At 38.3% G+C, this 17,496-nt stretch overlaps 2 protein-coding genes across 2 annotated transcripts; one reads left to right on the forward strand and one right to left on the reverse strand.

Annotated features, from left to right (window-relative positions):
• On the reverse strand, nucleotides 1–6,938 carry rabggtb (Rab geranylgeranyltransferase subunit beta). Its single transcript, XM_042428611.1, has 9 exons — nucleotides 6,828–6,938; nucleotides 6,360–6,467; nucleotides 5,215–5,412; nucleotides 4,717–4,822; nucleotides 4,008–4,060; nucleotides 3,807–3,917; nucleotides 3,303–3,428; nucleotides 2,428–2,577; nucleotides 1–2,344 (listed from the first exon to the last, which is right to left on the reverse strand). The coding sequence occupies exons 1-9, from the start codon at nucleotides 6,828–6,830 to the stop codon at nucleotides 2,204–2,206; spliced, it is 996 nt and encodes a 331-aa protein (XP_042284545.1). The 5' UTR covers nucleotides 6,831–6,938; the 3' UTR covers nucleotides 1–2,203.
• Nucleotides 6,939–9,250: 2,312 nt separating this feature from the next.
• On the forward strand, nucleotides 9,251–16,970 carry acadm (acyl-CoA dehydrogenase medium chain). The gene is made up of 12 exons (XM_042429810.1): nucleotides 9,251–9,355; nucleotides 10,195–10,303; nucleotides 10,678–10,775; nucleotides 11,264–11,333; nucleotides 12,031–12,131; nucleotides 12,712–12,792; nucleotides 13,032–13,162; nucleotides 13,272–13,380; nucleotides 14,063–14,203; nucleotides 15,446–15,541; nucleotides 15,803–16,051; nucleotides 16,138–16,970. The coding sequence occupies exons 1-12, from the start codon at nucleotides 9,341–9,343 to the stop codon at nucleotides 16,207–16,209; spliced, it is 1,272 nt and encodes a 423-aa protein (XP_042285744.1). The 5' UTR covers nucleotides 9,251–9,340; the 3' UTR covers nucleotides 16,210–16,970.
• Nucleotides 16,971–17,496: the final 526 nt, after the last annotated feature.

Raw genomic sequence — 17,496 nt, forward strand, 5'->3', positions numbered from 1 at the left:
TTGAGGGGAAAATTGTACATTTATTGCCAAACCAGACAAACAACAAATAAGTTACATTAATATTCACACATCCAGTTGTGTAACAGTAAGTAGCTTTTAGGATTAGGTTTGGCCCCACAACACAAAGACAAAGCCTGGTCGTTTAACAGGTTTTTCAGGTCAGAGTTCAGGTTTTTAGCTGTTTTTAAAGATTTTAAATAATTGTAAACTTTGCACAAATCCTTGGGAACTGTGATTTTAACCCTGAAATCACAGGTCAACATCAGCTTTTGTTGAAATATCGTTAATAAACCACTCAACGAGAATGACTTAAATTGGGGACAACGTGAGAACTGATTTATCTTTTATAACAATGTCAACACTGAGCAGTTATCCAGCAGACACATTTGTAATCAGTAAGACAGCAGCGCAGCGACATTAACATCAGTTAAAAGAAAAAGGATCTGATAGATTTAATAAAATAAAGTCTGAAATTGTCTCAGAGCCATCACACAGAACGGCTCATGAATAATCAAAACTTAGGGCTGGAAATGTATCACGACACACAGTGTGAGGGCAAATCTAACCTCTCTGCCAACAGCTGCGTTACAACACTGGACTGAGTAACAAGATTTAAATTACTAGTGTAGCTGAGACTGCAGATAAGACGTTAAATATACTTGGCGAGAGACGATGATACCGCCATGTGTTCAACCTCTGGGTGTCTCCAGTCAACAAACATTGCCTCTTCTTCCAAATCCTGCCAAAACAATTGTCTGCTTGTACTGAAAACTGTAAACTGCGGTTCGTTTAAAAGGTAGAGTCAGTTATTCTGGAGAGAGATTGTTGATATTTGAACTGAAACACCCAAACAAATACACCCCTCCCTTCATGCTCCTTCAGAAGCTTCGCCCCCCCCCCTCAAATTTATGGACGCACATTGCCAAGGCAACGACCAAAGGAGAAATATGGTGGAATCCAGAGCGATGCGCTAGCTGAAGAGTAACAGTTCACAGTTTTAGGGACTGAGTCTTCCCTAGGGAGGCTCCCAGGCTCTGAAACTCCCTCCCCCAAGACATCAGAGACTCAGAGACCCTTACTGTTTTCCAATCCGGCCTAAAGAACCATCTTCCTCCACCACCTTCTCTTAGCCCCCGAGCCACTTTGTTTGTTTCCCGTTTACAGAGCCAGAGCCGTGTATGAACACCGGCTTTTCTTTTGTTTTTTCCCAGCGCACACACAGAACGGACAGCTAGCAGACCTTGAGGAGATTTTCGCTGAATTTGACAAACAGTGTATTGAACAATCTTTCTCCAGAATCAGTGACTCTACCTGTAATGCAGCGACATGAACAACACTATCTTTGTCCTGTTGTCAGGTTGCATCTCCAATTGTGAGACCTATTAGCACAGTGTTCATATGATTGCTCTAGTGTTAACAGGATAGTCTAAACATAATGTCAAGTGTCTAAACATAATGAAATGGCAACCCTAACTTCATTATGTTTCCCTTTCCTCTACCTCAGCTGATCTCTCCCACACATAATCCTTCCACTCTTTTACAGTCAAACGCACAAATCTGTCGAGTAAAACTGAATATCCTTCAGCCATTCGGGTAACGAACATGATAAGAAAGCAGAGGAAAACAAGTTTCTGTTTCTGGCTAAAAAAAAAAAAGCTAATTAGGGTAATAACTTTCTTGGCAAGTGGATGAGCTGAAAAGGTGTTGAGAGCAAGAAAGAATTAGGAAACTGATTAATTTCCACAACAGTTCCTTCTGCTTTTACATGTTTCTCCTCAAACTGACATACTGAGCAAGTTGAAAAATTAAGGAATGTTGCTTAGTGGTTTCTGGGCTTTAGTGATGATGGTTGCACTACAAAACATCTTACAACTCTCAAACTCACTCCTGCTGCAGCCGAACCAACAAAACAGACTTGATAATAAAATGAGTGGCTGAGGGAATAAAACCGAACGGCTCAGAGGAATCCTGCCAGAGCTGCGCAACTCCATCTGTCCTCGACATCGTCACTGAACGGAGATCACAACCTGACTCTAAAATGTGTCTGTAGACTTCAGCTAACACTAAGATGTGTTGTGGTCCTCTCTCTGCTCCCAACATCCAGCCGTGGTGGTCGGGGGGGGGTTGTGGCTGAGGGGCGTCCAGCTGGGTCTGTGTGTGTGTATGAGTGGTGTGGTGGCGCATGCGTAACAAGTCGGGGGGGCTAGCTCAGGAGCTCCGGCTGCAGGCCGATCCTCTGCAGGACGTCCTCCGGCATGCACAACACAGGATTCACCGGCTTGATCGTTTCGTCTCCGAGCAGAGAGAGACCCGCGATTCCGAACAGCGTGTGGAAAGGATCCACCTGCAGAAGAGTTTGGTGACAGTTAATGAGAATCAGAGTCATGCAAAAAAATAAAATAAAAGGAGTTGTGTTTGACGGCTCACCATGTCTCCTGGTCTATCAGCGAAACCTCCCGTCTCCTCGTCCTGACAGGCCAGAATGAACGTGCACAGCTTGGCTTTGTCGATCCAGTGGATCCTGCCGATGATTTTCAATGAGGCCAAAACCCACCATGAGTAGCACACGTCTGGAAGCTGAATGAGAAAGAGTTGGTGACAAATGTTGTTTTTAACCTGAACACTTCTTTTAAATTTTAAAAAAGGTAAAATCAACTACAGTAACCACCTATGTTTGGTTGTAAAAAGATAAAGCTGTTGTTTTTTCATTCTTTATTAATTCCACTACTGTACAACTCGCTTAGTTGTTTGGTCTTTAAAATGTCAGGAAATGGTGAAAATGGCGTTCAATGTTTCCCAAAGCAAATGATGTAACCTAAAATGTCTTTAAGATATTCAGTTTACTATCATAGAGGACTCCAGAAAATTTAAAAAGTGAAAAGTTATTTATTTTGATCACCAAAGTGATTCATCCTGAGTCGGACATGGAATATGTGCACCAAAATTCATTGCAATAAATCTACTCTGTTGATATTTCAGTTCAGACGTGGACTGACTGATTAGGATCGACATCCTTAGAGCCACTCTGCTAGCGCGGCTAAAATATGATTGACACTGAAAATGTAGATACACTGATTTATTTATAAATGTTGACTCCTTCTGCTAATTCAAAAGACTAAATTTCCCCTGTGACTAAATTTCATGATGTTCAAACCAACATCTAAAAACTTGTGGTTTTCAGTTATATAGACTTTTTAAAGACCAATATAGAAGAAATGTGAATCATAAAAGCAGCAAAACTACATGAAGAATCACACTGTTCTGTTCTGAGGTGGAAAAAACTTGTCAGTAGGAGCACAAACCTTCTCCGGTCGTCCGTTGAGGCCTCCAGATGGCAACTGTCTCTCACAAAGCCACCAGCCCAGCAGGTCAGCGTTCACCTGGTGCAGCTGACCGGTGAGAGACAAGAAGCCAGTACAGCAGTATATCTATAGGACAAAAAAAGGGAAAAGGGCGCACAGATTTTATTTGAGGAGGATTTAGTTCATTACATATCACTCATCCTTTTAGTTCATGACACAGATGTATGACATTATATCAGCCACATTTCAGACAGTTTATCCTGTTAGTGTAAACTCAGCCTGCAGTCTTATATTTGTCATGTGAGAGTAATAATTTCAATGTTTTATGTGGGAACTAAAAACATAACATCTGACTTCTTCAATTTCACTTTTAGTTACAGTTTAAACTCAGGATGTTGCTGCTTTTTTTTTTCTTTGATAAATAAGGTGTCACATTTAATGAGAGATGACATAAAACGCTCTCAGCAGTCTTCTTGCACTGAGTGAGTGTGTGAGTAGACTCACCTGTCCAGCATGAGACTCTGAACCAGGTCTGCAACCGAAACCTCCATCAAAGTTCATACAGGACAAGATGAACTCTACAGCTTTGTCAACATTTATTGCGTCCATCTTGCCCTTTGGGAAGAACAGAGAGTCATCTTCAAATCATACAGTGTTATATTAGCTAATAATAAAACACTTGTAAAAAAAGTCACATATACATACCAGTAATGCAAGTGTAGCAACAGCACAGAAGGAAAACCTTGTGTCTATTTCTCCTGTGAGGACAAAAAAAAATGTCATTGTTATAATATAGTATTATATATTTATTTATTTTCTAGTTCATATTTTTAAAGCAGGCTATAATTCAGATAAATGAGAGTCCTTTGATTTATTTACAAGGATTTCAGCAGACGGTATGACAAGAATTATGAAAAAAATCTGTAAAAAAATAATAATAACAGAAAAGGCTTTCTTCCTAAAACACACCTGTGTTTATTATCATCATCATTTTTTAAAAGATGAAGGACATTTTACTAAAAACATATGGCCCTTAAATAATCATATAATGAGCAATAAAAAAGGACTTCATCTTCTCTCACCTAAATGACATAATGAAAAAAGCGTTTCCTCTTAATGATATCATTTATCTTTCTTGTTCTATGGCTAACAGTACTGTGCCTGACCTTTGGTTAAATTCACAGAAGACTCTACACTATACTTGTTTCTTATGGGATAATACATGAGTTGTATATTTGTATAAATATATATGAAAAGAAATACTGTACATACATAAAGTGTGGGCTGACATTTTTAATGATTTTATCCACAATCCTAAAAACTGTGGATAAAATCCACATGGGTTTTTCTTTTATTTCATTTTTTTTTTTTATTTGAGGAGCAAATGTCTCTTGAGAAAACAAACCCTGCTCACCCCATTTGTCTCCTGCAAACGAGCCGTCTTCCTGCTGCAGGCCCTTGACGTATTCCACCACTTTATCCACGTCGATCGCATCCACATTGTCATACAAGCACAGGATCTGGGGAAAAGATTTCAAATAAATACTGTAATTAAACAAAAAAATAAATAGTCAAAAAACCAGAGCAATCAAGTGGATTTACAGAGGTTATGCAGGGAGCTGAATAAATAAAAACATCACCTTAAATCATAAAGATCCTACAGGAGAAAATTATCTTAAAAACCACAGATAATGAGGCAGCTTGAGAGAGTGAAATTAACAGTATAAACCACTAGAAACTGCTAGAAAATGAAAGTAAGAGAATCCAATGAAAGTAATGAAGTAAGTATGGATGATAAAGTATCGTCTTTCTAGTCTGCAACAATTCCAACTTCTCACAACATAAAACCCTCTGAGAGAACAAGAATAAGTAATAAACTGTCAAATTTGGTGCTGACTGTCTTAAGAGTCACCTGCACGGCGCTGAGAGTGTAGAGCAGGTGGGGGTCATGTCCAATGCTGGCGCTAATGCCTCCACATTCGTGCTGACAGGCTTTGATGAAGTCTATGATCTCCTGCCGGTTCATCCTGGGGAGCTGGTCCATCAGGTCCATCACTGTCAGCCCCCAGTAGATGCCGCTCATCCGCAGGTACTCTGAGAGCGTGTACTCCTGGACAAGCACAAACAGGACATAAAGTCAACTCCAATACAGGAACTATTTACTGTACAACCCATGGACAAGATCTTTATTTTGTTTAAAGAATGACTAAGTTCATGAACTTTGTTTAATGCCCATAATAAATGCATAAGTGCACAATATATAGAAGGTTTGTATATAAAAAAATAGAAAATAGAATGTAAACCTGAGCTTAATGCAATGTGAGTTTTATACCAAAACTAATCAAGTCATCTACTGATTGCTGCAGCTCTAGTGATCACCCAACCATTACAACCAGTATTTAATTGTTGGACATTTGATTCCAAACTAGTGGACATTAATCTGGTTTCAGGCTTTCTACAAAATTTCCAGCCTCACTCAAACATGGGTAGCTCATTCAGTCACTGACTAATTCCACCAAAGAGCAAGACAGAGCGCTTCAGGTGCTCATTTGTGCCCACTGCCATCAGACTGTACAACAGGATAAAACAGCTGTGAAAGCCCAGCACCATCTGCATCCCACCCCACACACTCCTTAAACCTGAAGAGTCTGGACTTTTCTACGCAAACTGACTTTTGGACTACAACATATAGAAATATAGCTGGCAAGTGTCGATAACACTACTGCATGTTTTATTTATATTTTATATTCACTACTTCACCTATATATCATATATTACTACAGCAACACCTATTAAAACCTTCACTCTGCACATATTTTGCACAATTCTTTTTTATTCTTATAATCCACACAAGTCAGGTCATGTATATAGCCTAACTACTGTAATTTTCATAATGTATATTGATTGAATTCCATTTACTTGACTTCTTATTTTGTCTGAATTTATTACTCCTAATTCTCATTTATTTTCCTTGTTTACTGCACTGCTGTAACATGCGAATTTCCCCTCCAGGATAGATAAAACATTTAGAAATCCCCTTAAATTGACTTTACTTACATAGTCATCCTTTTTGGAGCCGTAGGCAGCGATGTAGTCTGCATGTTTGTCCAATAGAAGAGTGTTGGGAGCATCAGGCTTAAGGATGACATCTTTCACTTGGGTACCCTGACATTAAACACACATCAAACATTTAAAAACATTTCTGACTGACCTTTTTTTATTTTATATGTGGTTAAACTGTGGCCTCCATCATTTCACTGCTCAAGTAATATCAGTCATATGATGAAGCTAAATGGCTAAATATGAACATAGATTAGACAGGCTGTGCTATCAACTAAGCTACGTGCTAACACTGATCCTAGCTACATTTTATCCACCGAGTTAGCTGCTGTCAAACACTATCTGTCATTATGAGGCTAAACTTGGATATAATGAAGCCAAACGGGCATTTTCAACCGCGTCGGCTACAATGTTGTCTTAAAACACACTGACAGGCCATTCAATTGTCAACAATATGCAAGTTACCATTCTGAAAATTGTCGCATGATCAGACTTCAACGGCTTCTTCCTCTTCTTTATTTTTTAATGGCGGTTGGCAACTAACTGACGTTTTAACGGCTCATTACCGCCATCTTGTGTTTTGGAGTTAAATCCTGTAAAACTACCATCAACTTCTAAAAGATGATTAAAGGGCAATGTTTGTTAATCTGTCAGTGTTGGAAGAAGTATTAAAATCCTACTTTAGTAAAAGCACCAATACAGCAATGTAAAAATACTCAATTGCAAGTAAAAGTCCTGCATGAAAAAAGTATTAGCAGCAAAATGTAGTTAAAGTATTGCAGTAAAAGTAGTGGTTTGGTCCCTCTGACTGATATATTATTATATATGACATTATTAGATTATTAATAGTGAAGCATCAGTGTGTAAGCAGCATGTTACTGTTGTAGCTGCTGAAGGTGGAGCTAGTTTCAACTACTTTGTATACAGTTAGCTAGTTTAGTCCAGTGGTTCCCAACCTAGGGGTCGGGTCCCTCCAAAGGGTCACCAGATAAATCTGAGGGGTCGTGAGATGATTAATGGGAGAGAAAGAAGAAAAAACAAAGTTCTGATACACAAATCTGTTTTCAGTTTTTGGACTTTTTCTCTAATCTTTGATTTTTGGTGAAATATTGGATCATTTGAACATTTATTGAAATGAAACCATGTGAGAAGTTTAGAGGGAAAAATCACTATTTGGTGGAGCTGTTAACAACTCATAGACATCTGAAATGTGACCCTTATTCTGAGAATGATGGAAAATACAGTAAATCATCAGGTATTTATACTTTATTTCTATTTTCTGCAATTTTATAGTATTACTTCACTACATTTCAAAAGCAAATATTGTACTTTTTCTGAGAGCTATAATTACTTTTTCTGCACAAGTATCTTTACTCTTAATAGTTATGTAAAATTATCTGATAACACTGCAGTACTTCTACTTCACTATTTGTTTACTACATTACAAGTAAAAGTTTTGCCTTTACACTGTTGTACTGCTACTTTTACTTAAGTACAAAGTAACAAAGTTCTGATACACAAATCTATTTTCGATTTTTGGTTCAAGTACAAAAATGTGGAAAACAAACATGTTTCTTATATTTTCACTGAGTTCCAGATGTGTCAAAGCCAGCTGCTGGCAAACACTGAGCCATTTACACAGTCAAACAGCAATGTCAGTGTGACCTCTACTTTTCTTGCTATGTTCTGCCAAATGCTGTATTGTTCTATTAATTATTCACTCTTATAAATAGGTCTGAAGAATGATTTTTGTCTGGCTTTTTGCTAATGGTAATTGTTTCTTTGTTTGTTTTGTTTTCGTTCTATTTTATTGTTCTTTATTCTCCTCACTTTGGTACAGCTGGAAACCTGCTGCAAAGCTATTTCTAAACTGAGTCACAGCTAATACTGTAATGTTGCTCTGCTGTTTTTCCTGCTAAAACATAAAATTAAATTAGGTAACAATCAGCAAAACACTTTTGAGTGGAGGCATACTTTAAAGGAAGGCTTCACAATTTTTCAAGTCTGTCTTAAAACAACAATCAGGTGCCCAAATGAACAGTGAAATGTTTTTCTTGCTGTAATCATTCCTCCTGTTCATACTGACCATTATAAAATCCCTTCGTAATGCACTTATAATGTAAGTGATGGGGGACAAAATCCACAACCCCCCTTTTGTGCAAAAATGTATTTAAAAGTTTATCTGAAGCTAATATGAAGCTTCAGTCATCCAAATGAGTCTAATCAAATAGATATCTTTCAACGTTATTGTCTTTTTAGTGCCAAAGTCCCTCTTTCTGTTGTTTAGGGAAACACTGGCCGAGGAAACACAAAAAGGGAATTTAACGCTAAAAAGACTGTAAATCTGGCAGATATCAACCTGATATGACTAACTCAGACTGCTGAAGCCTCATATAAGTTTCGGATAAACTTTTAAATGCATTTTTGCACAAAATTATGGATTTCAGCTCCCATCACTTACACTGAAAGTACATTTGAAGGAGATCTTTTTATAGCCAGTATGAACAGGAGGAATGATTAGAGCGAGGAAAACCTCTCTCACTGTTCATGTCGACACCTGACTACTGTTTTAAGACACACTTGAAAAACTGTGAACCTGTCCTTTATAAATATATTCACTGAATACTTTTTTTTCCAACAGCCTAGATATCTAAAATATGCTGTAATTGTGGATACTCAGGTGTATCTTTAAATGATAAAACAGTCACTCAGAATGAACCTTTGTGATATCTGCATATATTTTTCATTTATAAAGCACTAAATGGCATCGTTATATTACTCGTAGAGTAGGGCTGTAGCATTGGTGATAAAACAGAGGTTAGGTTAGGTAACAAACTGGGGCATAAGTCATTCCCCGATGCCAGGCGATGTCACATGACCAAACCCGCTGCTGTGATTGGTCGAGAAGGCGCCTTTTTATATGTAGGTCAAAGGTATTGGTCAAGTATTTCTGCGGCGTCTACGCAACTGTCACAACAATGCTGTTCAGTAAGGTGAGTATCTTTATATTAGCCACAATTCGCCTGTACGATTTCACAGTTTTTGACAAATAAAGATTGCTAACGGAAGCCTGTTGTCCTCCTGACCTACATTTTTCTCCTTTCTTGTCAACCAAGGGAAATGTTTGCTAGTTACGTCACTTCACTGGCTAACATTAGCAAACATTTAGCAAATAGCTACGTTAGCTGTTGCTTAACGGTTGTGTGACATTTTGAAACGCTTTATCGTAGTATTTCGACAAGCTCTGTTACCGTTTTATTACACAGTAAAGACATACTAGCTTGTGACTTAAAACAGTATACGATGTAGAGGTGTCCTGTGTAAGGTAAATATGGTTGTATGTCGCCGACTTCCCCCTTCCACGCACACAAAGGCGGTGGTGGAAAATAGCTAATCTAACGCTAACGGTACTCAAGTATTGTACTTAAGTACTTTACTTCAGTATTTCCATTTGATGCTACTTTATACTTCCATTCCACCACATTTGACAGCTTTAGTTACTTTCCAGATGAAGATTTGACACAATACAACAAGCTTTTTAAATACAACACATTGTTAAAGATTAAACCAGTGGTTTCCAACCTTTTTGGCTTTTGACGTCTTTCAAAAAGCAGTGTGTAGTCAGGGCCACATTTCAGATGTCTATGAGTTGTTAACAGCAATAGTGATTTTTCCCTCTAAACCTCTCACATGGTTTCATTTCAATAAATGATCCAATGTTTCACCAAAAATCAAAGATTAGAGAAAAAGTCCTACAACTGAAAACGGGTTTGTGTATCAGAACTTTGTTAAGTAAACAAGATCTGAATACTTCTTCCACCACTGCACTCAGGTACTCAGAGCCAGTGTGCGGTCAGGGATCCGGTTGCAGAGTTCCAGTGCTGCAGCCAACGCCAAATTGTCATCCAGTGACCACTCAGCATCTCTCGGCTACTCGTTTGGTGAGAACTTCACTTTAAAGGATACATGAACAGTTTTTCATATGTGTCTTAAAACAATACTCACATGCCCATGTGTATATTGAAAGAGTTACTGGTTGCTAGGGCTGCAACTAACGATTATTTTCATTATTGATTAATCAGAACAAGGACTGTCCCCCATCTCTTACATTGAAATCACTTTATAGTTAAGTTTTAAGGGATCTTTTCACAGCCAGTATGGAGTGAAGGAATGATTACAGTGACCAGTAACTCTTTCAGTGTACATATAGGTAAGTATTGTTTTAAGACAGACTTGGAAAAAATGAGAACCAGTCTTTTTTAAAGTGTCTGTTGAAGCTGCTCATCATGGGTCGTCTTGCTGTTTTGGTCCACAGAGCTGTCAGATCAGCAGCGAGAGTTCCAACAGCTGGCGAGGAAGTTTGCACGTGAAGAGATTGTCCCTGTTGCAGCAGAATATGATAAAAGTGGTGAAGTAAGTATAGTCCAAAGATTAGCCTGCAGTGAGTGTACTGTATAGCCTAAAGCTACTCGTTACTGGTTATTACGATGTGCTCTCCAACCACGTCGGAAATTAAATGTGTTGTATTGAACACCTTCACTCTAAGGCGGAGTGAAAAACCGACAGTCACAGAGAGGGGAGGGGTTGGGGGAGATGATTTAAATACGGGGATAACAGCACATATTTTCAGACAGGACTGGAAAGCAGTCATAGTGTTGCACTCACATAAAAGTGACAAATAGTTGTCATGAATGAAAAAGGAGAGCTGGGGGGGGGGGGGGGGGGTTAATGGGCATTTCCACCATCCAACAAGCATGTCTGAAGGAGTATACAGCCATTTTGAAGGGGCCCTGTAGAGTTTTCGTGTAAACAAACCAATGTTTGTTTTTCAAATTTGGGTAATTGTAGTTTTACATTTTGGCCTATTTAGAATAACCTTTAAATGTCCCGTCATTTTGCAGTATCCTGTCCCCATCATCAAGAAAGCATGGGAGCTTGGTCTGTTAAACGGTCACATTACAGAAGAGTATGGTATGTTATTTTGCTGTTTGTTTGCCATTTCAAAATTACCTTCCTTATTTAAACTGTTGCATAGTATTATGCGGCCTAACCCTCTTTATGATGGGCCACCCAGATCCTGATGCACCTTGTCTGACATTAAGTTTAGTTTGTAGATGGTGGCCTAAACAATAGCCACACATAAAGTCCCCTTCCACTCAAAAAAGTGTTTTGCTTATTGTTACTAAACTGTGTAGAATGATATATGTGCCGTTTGACACTGGACAGATGTTTTCACATTCATCTGCTGAAGCTGGAAAGCTTTTCTGTGCTCACTTCAGGTGTGCGTTTATAAGCATTAATCTTCTACATTGTGTGTTCTCATATTACATGTTTTAATCAGCCTTTCTGTACAGCCAATACCTGTGACTTCTATGCTCACACTGTACGGATCAATAGGTCACCTGGTTATAAACTTTATGCTTAATCTAATGCAATCCAATACAACAGCTCTGCCATAAATTCTACTTTTACAAAGCTTATACATTTTCAGTTTTTGTTGACATTGCCAGAAAGGTTATAATTCTACTTTATGTTTATTATTGAGGTGGCAGTGGGTGAGGGTGGTGTACTGGAGTGCATTATATTGAAAGGTGTTCCTAATGTTTTGCACCCCTCTTGTATGTTAATGGAGTGAGAAACCCTGTCATGTTTGCCTTTTTGCATTCAGGTGGAATGGGCTTGTCGATCTTCGACACTTGCCTCATCACAGAAGAGTTGGCTTATGGCTGCACAGGAGTACAGACTGCTATTGAGGCAAACTCTCTAGGAGTAAGTTGTTCATCATGTTTGCTAGTGAACCAGTTTTTAATCAGTTAATTTAAATGGCAAAAAATACATACACACACATATTTTGAGGTAATCCACTACTGAAATTCCTACCACCACTTCTCAAAACTGTCTGCATTGTTACATACTGTATTTCTTAAGTTTTTTTGTTCTGTTTTTGTTTTAGCCCACTGAGCAAATGAGGCACATATCAAAGCAAACATATTTCAGTACACCAAGAAGCAACACAGGTCACATGTGAGGCCCTTAAACACAAGAAAACCATGACACCAATCTCCTTTTTTATGCAACATTACAGTATACTGTCAAACTATGATGTTGGGATCCGCCAGCAAAATAAGAATCATGGTTTTCAGCTGGTAGTGTTCTGAGGCATCTGAGCTTTTTTATGTAGTCAGAGACGAAGGAGCAATTTGCTCCTTTTGATAATCCACAAATAACAGAAGGCTGCTAAGGGGAAACTGAAATGTTCTGTCATTAGAGATGAGGTTAAGAGCACTGTTGCCTTCAACACCTGTCACATCAGTCATTAAGTTAACTTATGCCTGTTTATCTCACATAGCAAATGCCTGTCATTCTTGCTGGCAATGAGGCACAAAAGAAGAAATACCTGGGAAGGATGACTGAGGAGCCTCTTATGTGTGTAAGTATTTCATTTTATTTGACACAGGCAAATATAAATACTACAAAGTTAACTTCACATGCTACCAAAATAAAGGTTAGTCTTGCCACACAGAGCTGCGCTGTTATTGCAATGAGACTGATCTCTAATTATGGAAGTTACTTTTAACAAGTTGTGAGGGGACATGCATAAGTCCAGCAAGAAGAATCAAAAAGAAAAAAACAAACGGTGTTAATAACTGTGTGGTGTCTTTTCGGCAGGCCTACTGCGTCACAGAGCCGGGGGCGGGCTCTGACGTTGCGGGACTCAAGACCAAAGCTGTGAAGATGGGTGATGAGTATGTTGTTAATGGGCAGAAGATGTGGATCACTAACGGTGGTAAAGCTAACTGGTGTGTACACATATCAAACTACCATGACTGTAAATACTTTACTATAAACCGGGTAATGTCTTCTGGTCTGGAAGTAATTGACCGTTTGTACGTCTTGTTGTGTTCCTAGGTACTTCCTCTTGGCCCGCACCAATACAGATCCTAAATGTCCAGCAGGCAAAGCTTTTACTGGCTTCATTGTGGACGCTGACACTCCAGGAATTCAAGTAGGAAGGAAGGTAAGATGACGCTGAAATTGTTTTTTCTCTAATCTATGAACAGACTCCACATTATAATCATAATATTTTTCTTGGAGTAGTTTAGAGTGTTAAAGGAAGAGTTTTCTTTTGTAAGAGAAATTGACCTTGAAATTGAGAGCAACTCGGAAAATATCACTCAAACGCTGATGTGATGTTACGCCTGATCTGCAAAACTGGCTTGTTAGTAGTGAAATATTTCCTCAGTCTCACCCTGATGAAGGCCAAGTGTTTCTGGAGTTGTGACCTCCGTCTGTCTGTGTCTGTGTTGACTCTGCAAACATATCAGATAATTTGATAAACGTGCTTTTGAAACAAGCCCTGATTGTTTTAAAATGGACACATGATACATGGCTTTGAGTTTCTTATACCCATGTCAGTTTGAAGAAAACATTCCTCCTCCTCCTGTTGGGGTATTTTTATGGCTGACTAAGCTCCAATATCAATCTCTTCAAAATCTTTAAACCTTTTAGTTCAGTGATGTGATTCAGAGACACGAACCTGCTGACTGTCTCTCTAGTTTGAGACTGAGTTCAGAGGAATATTATTTGTCTCCTTGTTAAGTACATTATAAACAATACTTTTTAAATAAGTGCTGTGTAAATTATTAGATGACATACAAACCATGAGATCAAGTGTCCTTGTGTCTGTTTTGTGAATGTAGGAGATGAACATGGGCCAGAGGTGTTCTGACACTAGAGGCATCACTTTTGAGGATGTGAGGATACCGAAGGAGAACGTCCTGATCACAGAGGGAGCCGGCTTCAAAATTGCCATGGGTGCCTTCGACAAGACCAGGCCACCAGTAAGTCTTCTACCTTCAACTCAACTGAATATCTGTAATTGGGTTTACATCCATGTTTTTAATGCACATTTTCAGTATTAAAAACGCTGAATGGAGATGCTGGAAATTCTGGGGGGAAAAAAGTTTAAATATTGCAAAGATGTTTTTACACTTAGCTGAGGTGGAAAAGTTTATATAAAGAAGAAGAAAATGCCACCAAGTGCAGCAGAATCAGACTTAACAAATAAATCATCACATACATGAAACATGTGACTCCAGCTTCCATTGAGGAGACAACAATTCGCGGCAGACATTACATCAGATCCATGTGGACCGGTGAAGAGACTATAACATTCCTCAAATTAATACATGAAGCAAACATAAATGTTGTATTTCATCACATTTTTCACATGGTTTTCCATAGTGAGGTTTGACTGACACTTGTTTACTTGCGTCATCTCAATGCGTCCTCTTCTTCTGCACTCAATAAATGGAACTGGTTCCACCAACTGTTGATCTTGATGCGCCCAGTTCCTGATATTCAAATGACTGTAGTGGATGGAAATGTGAATTATTTTGCATTTTCCTAGATTTTCTGGAAATTTGACTAAAATCTGCTCTGCATTTGGATGGAAACTTTGCTTGTTATACTCATGTATTTATGTCTTTTGTGTTACTCCATGGATATAGTTCACTATTTTTATTTTTATTCAGAACCAACTGGAATTAAATTGTTGGTTGGTTTTATTGGAAATCTATAAAAGATCAGTAGTATGAAAATCTTGATCAATATCAGAAAAAAACATTTACAGTGCAAAACACTGCAGTTTTGGCCTTCTTCAACTTTGAGGGATTCATCAACAAAATCAGCAGCTCAGTTTTCTCTCAAATATTATTCTTAAGCATTTATTACAAAAACATTTTCTGGGCCTTTTTTTTAGCCTTTTCACAACAGGACCTTGTTTTCTGTGAAGTGTAGTCAACAGTATCCTGTTGCTGCAAGAAACTTTTGGCATGAAATCTAAGTGACACCAGTTTAAACTAAAATGCTCCAGTTTAAAAACAATGAGCCTCAACAGACTGATAGTAATTTCACCTTTTTAAACAGTTCATAAAATGTTTTATATTAGTGGATGGATCCAAGAAGTACTTCATCACAGTATTTGCTTGACTTAATGGGGGGAAAAAATGCCACAGACATAACTGCAGTAAACAAAAGACATCACCAGACTGACATTTAATAATGTAATTAATGTAATGCAGGTTGCAGCGGGAGCAACTGGCTTGGCACAGAGGGCACTTGATGAAGCTACCAATTACGCACTGGAGAGGAAGACGTTTGGCAGAGTTATTGCTGAGGTTTGTTCACACACATCTTTTTATTTTTATTTTTTTTAATAAGTTGTCAACAGAAAACTGTCACAGAAAAATTCATTACAGGTAATAAGTGGATTCATCTGACATTCAAATATAGAAATAACAGTGACAACACCTTTTTTTTATCACTCCAACTAACAGTAATGATAACTGACTGTCAGGTGACTACACAATTGTTCAATGTTCAAAGTACAAAGATAAAAACAGGATTAACAGGCGCCTCTCTGTCCTCCTGCCTCGCAGCACCAGGCCGTGTCCTTCCTCCTGGCTGAGATGGCGATGAAGGTGGAGCTGGCCAGGTTGGGATACCAGCGGGCCGCCTGGGAAGTGGACCAGGGCCGCAGAAACACCTACTTTGCCTCCATTGCCAAGGCGTACGCCGGAGACATCGCCAACCAGGTGGCCTCTGACGCTGTTCAGGTATTTGGAGGCAACGGCTTCAACAGCGAATACCCAGTAGAGAAGCTGATGAGAGATGCCAAGATCTACCAGGTGGGTTGAGGTGCATTTAATCACTGCTGGCAACTTTTAAAAGTACCTGGCAAAACATAACATCCTTCTTTATTTCCTTTTTTTAGATCTATGAGGGCACAGCTCAAATCCAGAGACTCATAGTTGCCCGTGAACACCTGGGAAAATTCAAAAAATGAACCCTACAAACCTGAGAAGATCTTGTCCTTATTCTAATGTACTTTGTAATAACTTTTCTATATATAGATACACGGTTTCTGGAAAAAGGATCTGTCACTTAAACTCAGGATACAGTTGCAAAATATTGTTTGCCTTATCATCATTTCATCCTGCCTTGCTTATTCAGACTCATCCAGACCCTGAATTTATAGTTATTATATTTATGAAGTTATACAGAGAACGTGTGACTTATTCCAGATGCAGCTTTGTCCAGCAGCCTTATTTTCCCAGAATTCAGGGAACTTTTGCCACCTTCGTAATGCCAGAATCCATACAGTTAGCATATTTCTAATCAACTTGATTAAGTCAGCTAATATTATGATGTATTTGCATTCAGGTGATCATGAGTCATTGGTAAATACATTATTAGACCAGTGAAAAAGACTCTTCAAGGTGTAAACAATGCAAGACAGACATTAAGTAAACTATTGTTTGCAGGATATGTTTTTACTTTAAAGTGTATTTACATATTTGAACTGGTTTACTTCTTGCCACTCGTCCATTTGTCAGAATGTCATCAAATGATTCCCAGTAAATCCCTCTTAACACTTTGTTGGCTGCTTGAGAAGAATTTACTAATGATGAACGTGGAAATGATGAACTTGTGACATAAGAATGTGTGATTAATGATTTATCAAGCAGTTGTAAAAAATGCATGACTTCAGAAAATGTTTTTTCTGCCTGCTTTAGCACTATGATCAATAAAATTCCTGAACAATTACTGTCAGTTCTACTTTACCATTACAGAGATTCATCAGCTCTACACTTGACCATGAAAACCTGCAGATATACAGCAGGAACTATGGATATAATATGTAGTGGTTGTGTTTTTGTGGAAATAAAAGGAAAATAAAGGAAATAAAAAGGAGTGTTCTGTTTTAATCTTGAAGTTGGTTGAAATTTACCTCTCTGGCTGATTCTACAATGTTTATAATGTAATATGTGTTTTTATTTTTTAATATATAAAAATATTATGAATTCTATATATACACTCACCAAGCACTTAATCAGGAACACCTGTGCAATCTAATGCAACAGTTCTACCATAAACTCTACTTTTATGAAGCTTATACATTTCAAGTTTTTATTGACATTGTGAGAACGGTGATAATTCTACTTGATATTTATTATTGAGGTCGTAAATGATTATATGAGTGTTCCTAATATTTTGTCCACCCCATTAACATATGTGAGGGGGGCAAAACATCAGGAACACGCCAGTATACCAACACCTCCTACGACCTCAT

The sequence above is a fragment of the Thunnus maccoyii genome, chromosome 12, assembly GCF_910596095.1.
Source record: "Thunnus maccoyii chromosome 12, fThuMac1.1, whole genome shotgun sequence".
NCBI lineage: Eukaryota > Metazoa > Chordata > Actinopteri > Scombriformes > Scombridae > Thunnus > Thunnus maccoyii.